Source organism: Phocoena phocoena, chromosome 12, assembly GCF_963924675.1.
Source record: "Phocoena phocoena chromosome 12, mPhoPho1.1, whole genome shotgun sequence".
NCBI classification, from domain to species: domain Eukaryota; kingdom Metazoa; phylum Chordata; class Mammalia; order Artiodactyla; family Phocoenidae; genus Phocoena; species Phocoena phocoena.
In genome coordinates, this window is record NC_089230.1 from 15,928,249 (window position 1) to 15,934,248 (window position 6,000).

Consider the following 6,000-nt stretch of genomic DNA (forward strand, 5'->3'; position numbering starts at 1 on the left):
TTCATATTTAAATTAACTTGTTCTTTTTGATGTTTAAAGATAGCTTAAAATTTTTTCTTTTGTTTTGTAATTAAAAAAATTAATTGTATTGGGCCTTCCCTGGTGGCGCAGTGGTTGAGAGTCCGCCTGCCGATGCAGGGGACACGGGTTCGTGCCCCGGTCCGGGAGGATCCCACATGCTGCTTAGCGGCTGGGCCCGTGAGCCATGGCCGCTGAGCTTGCGCGTCCGGAGCCTGTGCTCCGCAACGGGGGAGGCCACAACAGTGAGAGGCTCGCGTAACGCAAAAAATAATAATAATAATAATTGTATGGTTCCAAAGTAAAATCTACAAAATGGTACGTATAGAAAACCTAGCTTCCATCCCTGTCCTTTCCCCCTTTTCTTCTTTCCCCAAAGGTAACCATTTTATGTGTTTTATTCTTTATTTTAAAAATTGTCAGCAAATGCATTTTTAAAAAATTAATTTATTTTTGTCTGCGTTGGGTCTTCGTTGCTGCGTGTGGGCTTTCTCTAGTTGCAGCGAGGGGGGGCTACTCTTCGTTGCGGTGTGGAGCTTCTCATTGCGGTGGCTTCTCGTGTTGCGGAGCACGGGCTCTAGGCGTGCAGGCTTCAGTAGTTGCAGCACGCAGGCTCAGTAGTTGTGGCTCGCGGACTCTAGAATGCAGGCTCAGCAGTTTTGTGGCGCACGGACTTAGTTGCTCCGCGGCATGTAGGATCTTCCCGGACCAGGGCTCGAACCCTTATCCCCTGCATTGGCAGGCGGATTCTTAACCACTGCGCCACCAGGGAAGCCCCGCATTTTTTATATATATTTTTAGCACCCTATTTTCTAGACAGCCGATCTTCCTACTCCTTGCTGTCATCCAGCAGAGATCTAATCTCTCTTCTTTCCATAAACCTTTTACTACTTAAAGATTCCCATCATTTATGCCCTGCCCTCCGTTTGTATTTTGTTTTGTTTTTTTTGCGGTACGCGGGCCTCTCACTGTTGTGGCCTCTCTCGTTGGGGAGTACAGGCTCCTGACGCGCAGGCTCAGTGGCCATGGCTCACGGGCCCAGCCGCTCTGCGGCATGTGGGATCTTCCCGGACCGGGGCACGAACCCATGTCCCGTGCATCGGCAGGTGGACTCTCAACCACTGCGCCACCAGGGAAGCCCCCTGCCCTCAGTTTTTAAGTTACATCCTTGTCAATCCTTCAAGTAATCCTCACATGAATCGGTAATAGTAACGTCTCTGTGTCCTTATAATGCGAGGTGGATACCGTTGTCTCCATTCACAGAAAAGAAAGTAAAGAATAAAGAGGTTCAGCCACTTGCCAGTGGTTTTTCACAGCTAATAAGTAATGGAACCACAATTTAAATTTGGACTTGTACCCTTACTGCTGTTCCTCTTACTTGGAATATATTTCTGTCAGTTTCTTTCTAAATCTTCTTACCTGGAATATATTCCTGTCAGCAGTTTTCCTTCCTAACTCCAGTTGTTAATTCTAATATAATTTGTCTCATAGTATAATATTCCAGTGTCATCCAATAGGAACATCTCCCTCTTAGTTTTTATACTCTATTAATTTAGCCGAAGATCACCCCAACATCTTTTTTAATGGTGGTTGTATCACACTTCTGTGAATATTTAGCAGGTTTTCCACTAAAACTCCTTAATCCCCCCACCCACCATGTGTTGCTTATAGCTACAGCTGTTCATCCTGCGCTTGTACATGGATTCCTCAATGAATTTAGGCCCGAAATACACATTGGTGTGTTCGAGATAATCAGACATCTTTAAAAACTCCGAAGACTGGCTGCATTTTAAGTCTGTGGTTCCCACCCTTGCACCCCTGCCTTTTTGTGAATCTTTTTTATCTTGCTGTTTGATTACTTAAAACTTTACAGTAGCAAATGTCTTTCTCTTTCTGCAATAATATTCTAACTTTATCTCTCCCTTCAAAGTGTATTAAAGCAATTGTTTCTGATTTTGTACTTTGATTTAATAATATAGCTGTACTAATTTTCTCTTCTAATAAAATAGCGTCCATTTTTAAGATTTCAGTGGGCCCAGTTTTTTTCTGTTATTCTGCTTTTTATCCTTTTGATTTTAATCTCAAAAACATAATCATTAAAGGGAATTTTCAGTGCTAGGGAATTTTCAGGTATAGCTCAGATTTTCCTGTTCGGTGGTGTTTTGCTTGGTGAGCTTAGTTTCCTAAGAATGTTTTAACTTACTTCTTCAAGGGCTTTGTTTTTTATTGAATGACAGCCTTACTGTTCAATTCGAAATCTCTGTTTAATTTTTCCACCACATGTCTTAATTCCAGAGCTGGTTACTGTGTTCTTGAGGTTTGAGTTTTACTGGGGTTACAGGAAATGAGTACTCAGCCGTGGGCTGCCTGGCTGAGAAGTACTCAGACTACTTGCCTGTCCTCCTCTGTGGTTTTCATAGGTGTTCAGTATTCTTATAATTTGGGACTCTCTTTTTGTTGTCATTTTAATCTTTTAATATTATTTTAGTGATTTAGATGTAACTAAACCTCTGATTTACTCCCAGAGACCTCAGCAAGGACAGTTTTTGGTTGATTTTTTAATTTTTTGACTACTAAACGTGAAATTATTGGCTCGGTTGAGTGCCTTAAATTGAACATTTTATGGTGTTCTTTTTCTTTCTTTCTTTCTTTTTTTCAGCTGCTTGTTTGTTTAATCATCTTGTCTTATGTCTTAAATGTATAAAACAAATAGAATTTTTAAAAGTCCATACTGGAAAGGACTTAGAGCTCATGTGATTTGTTTCCCTCACCTTAGATATGAAGATCCTGACCCCACAAGCCCATGGGCCTTATAGTTTAGTGGGAGGACTGGAAGTTTAACATTTATTTTAATTCAGTTGGATGTGGTATTATTTTTTTCATTACTCTATACCACCCCCTTTTCAATTTTATATGTAGAGTTACTGGTCAATGAAATAATTATCTCCAACCTATGGGGATCCCTTGCGTCTCAGTTTCCTTATATCTGGAAGGAGGATAATACTGTACTCCAAAAGCACTTAGCACTGTGCAAGCACATACTTAGATCTGTTCTAATATGGCTTCATCCAGCTGCCTAAACTTTTCTCCTTCATACATACAGTACTCATTCTTCCTTGCTTTTCAGTTTTCACTTAACACTCCTTGCATTAGTCTTCTTGAAGCCATTCCAAGCCCTAACCCACTCATCCTTTGAGGCTCATCTCAAGTCCGTTATAACTTCTCTATGAAACCTTCACTGATAAATCTAACCTCGAGCATTTCTTGTTTGACACGTCTAAATGGCAAAGACCATTTGAACCTAGAGCTGCCCGACTTCAAAGCTTGTGTAGCTTTGAAAACTGTGCCAAGTAGGAGAGGTTTTTAAGGTTTCAGTCCATTTCAGATTTTCAGCTTAGTCAATTTTTTCAAAGAATTAAATACTGCACAATCTTTTCTCTCTCTTATTTTAAACACTCAAAGCATTTAAGTGCCTGTTTGTATAATAATGTGCTGAAGACTTTATAGGATTATACATCAGCTAAAACAGTCTCTCCATTTAAAGTTTCTTGCCTCAACCAGTACAGAAATAAGTACTAGGTGTACAGTCAGAATAGTACATAGATTTTGTGTATGTTACAGGAAGCACAAAAAATTCTTTTATCTAGGGATGTCACATTTTGCTCGAAAATAGTTGATAAAAGGTTAAGCTGAACCACCTACTCATTTTCTACCTCCAGGACTCTTATAGAATGACAAGAACTATTGGTATTGTGTGGGAAATCATGAATCAGTTTATAGTGAGGTATTCCACAAACACTGTGGAATGTAACAATCATATTAGGTCTGTTTTCACATACTGCAATCTCTATGCCAGGCATAATGTACAGTATCTAGATAGTATATGGAATAATTGTGAATCATTTGCTTAAAGCCCAGTCCTTAACCATGGGTTTTCACCACTTGGGTTTTAAACCTTGATATTTACATCTACTATTATAATGTCTAAGGTGATAGAGTTGGGCACGTGGGAGTTCAGTCCTTAGAATTTTGCCTTTCCTTTGAGAAATCTTTTAAGAAAGTTGAATTTTATGAACTATTCTTAAAAGAGCATTGGCTCTGGCATCTTTAGATTTCAGCCACTTGTGGAGGTACTCATTTTAATCAGGGATAAGACACAAGCGGAGATAGAATTGTTGTGTTGTAACTCGCCCTTTTTTGCATATGGAAACGTTACTACTGCTCCTTAGTTATTGAGAATAGAACTAAATGTACCCACTTTGTTCTCTTTGGGGCAGTGAATTATTTCATTGTTTCTTAACTCATTTTAAAGAAATATGTCAATAATGATTTTAATAAAAACATTTATCAGCTTAGTCTAAACCAGAAACTTTATTTAGAGATTTAGAGAGGAGCTGTCACAAAAAAATACTTTAAAAATACTTGCTCAGACCCAAGTATTCAGAATCTGTTTTCTCTTCTCTTTAGACTGACTGACCTTCTGAAACGTCTTCTGGCTATGTTATTTAAATGATGTCTTCTTTATAGGATTCTTATGGGGATTTTAGTAGTTTCATTGCAGATCAGTGATGGAACCACATTTTTGGGGAGTGGAGAGGGGGAGGTGGAAATGTGACCGCACATAACCAGAATCCTTGGTATTGCAATTTCATCCTAGAGACTTCTTATTTCAATTGGGCTATTTCAGTTCCTTGTTTTTGGATCTGATCTTTCAGTTCAGCTGAAGTAGTAAGTACAGAAAAATGAGATCGATGAGAAAATGGTTAAGTCTTTTTCTGAATTATTTTTGCGTTTTAACTTACAAGATTCTTGGCCTTAGTGGTAGCGTTCAAATTTGAGCTGTAAAAACTGCTTGCTAATGGAGGACTTGTCTAAGTTTTGTTGATAGTGTGTACAAAATGATTATTTTACTGATTCACTTTATTCCTTTGACAGGATATCTACAGGGAAATGGGCTTTGGTCACTATGAAGAAGAAGAAAGTTGTTGGGAGAAGCAAAAGAGTGAAAAGAGAGACCGACCTCAAAACCGAAGTCGTAGCCGATCTCGAGAAAGGGATGGCCACTATAGTAATAGTCACAAATCCAAATACCAGACAGATCCCTATGAAAGAGAAAGGAGTAAAAAGAGAGAACGAAGCAGGAGTCCCAAGAAATCCAAAGATAAAGAAAAGTCTAAGTACAGATGAAAGTTGAAGAATCAGACATGAGTGGCTAACATATTTGCTCTTGTATAACTTCGAGTACCAGACGTTCAGATTTTGTGTCAAAGCAGTTAAAGACACTGCCTGTTATTTTTTTTTCACAGTAGGATTATAGCCCTTTTAGATTAATACTGATTGTACGGGGCACTGAAAGAAATAAAGAATTGAACATTTTCTTTGTATACTTTTTTACACTAATTTTATTGTTATACATAAATAGTAGTCTTCATTTTTAAAGTCTTTCATATTTTTCAGTCTTTATTTTTAATGAAGTATTTCATGCCTACAAAAATACACAAACGTGTATATATAGGTATAAAGAATAATATCTGCCGTGTACCCATTGGCCAGCTTAGGAAATGAATATTACTGGCATTTTAAAAGTGCCCTCTCCTTCTCAAATAATTATTATTCTGTATTTTGTGTTTGTCATTCTCTTGCTTGTTATTATAGTTTTACAACGTATGTACGTATCCTTAAATGAAATGTTTTGTATGTTTTTGAATTTTATATAAATGGTATAAAGTACGTTTACTTCTGTGACTTGCTTTTTTCAGCTTAGTGTTTTTGGAAAGTCATTCTTTTTTTTTTTTTTTGCGGTACGTGGGCCTGTCACTGTTGTGGCCTCTCCCGTTGCGGAGCACAGGCTCCGGACGCGCAGGCTCAGCGGCGATGGCTCACGGGCCCAGCTGCTCTGCGGCATGTAGGATCTTCCCAGACCGGGGCACGAACCCGTGTACCCTGCATCGGCAGGCGGACTCCCAACCACTGCACCACCAG

At 38.9% G+C, this 6,000-nt stretch overlaps 1 protein-coding gene across 1 annotated transcript in view; it reads left to right on the forward strand.

Annotated features, from left to right (window-relative positions):
* PPIL4 (peptidylprolyl isomerase like 4) overlaps window positions 1-5,742 on the forward strand; it is a 34,470-nt gene extending 28,728 nt beyond the window's left edge. Inside the window, exon 13 of the mRNA XM_065888787.1 lies at window positions 4,954-5,742. Within this exon, the coding sequence (XP_065744859.1) occupies window positions 4,954-5,205 (252 nt within the window). The 3' untranslated portion in view covers window positions 5,206-5,742. The remainder of the gene's footprint in view (window positions 1-4,953) is intronic.
* Window positions 5,743-6,000: the final 258 nt, after the last annotated feature.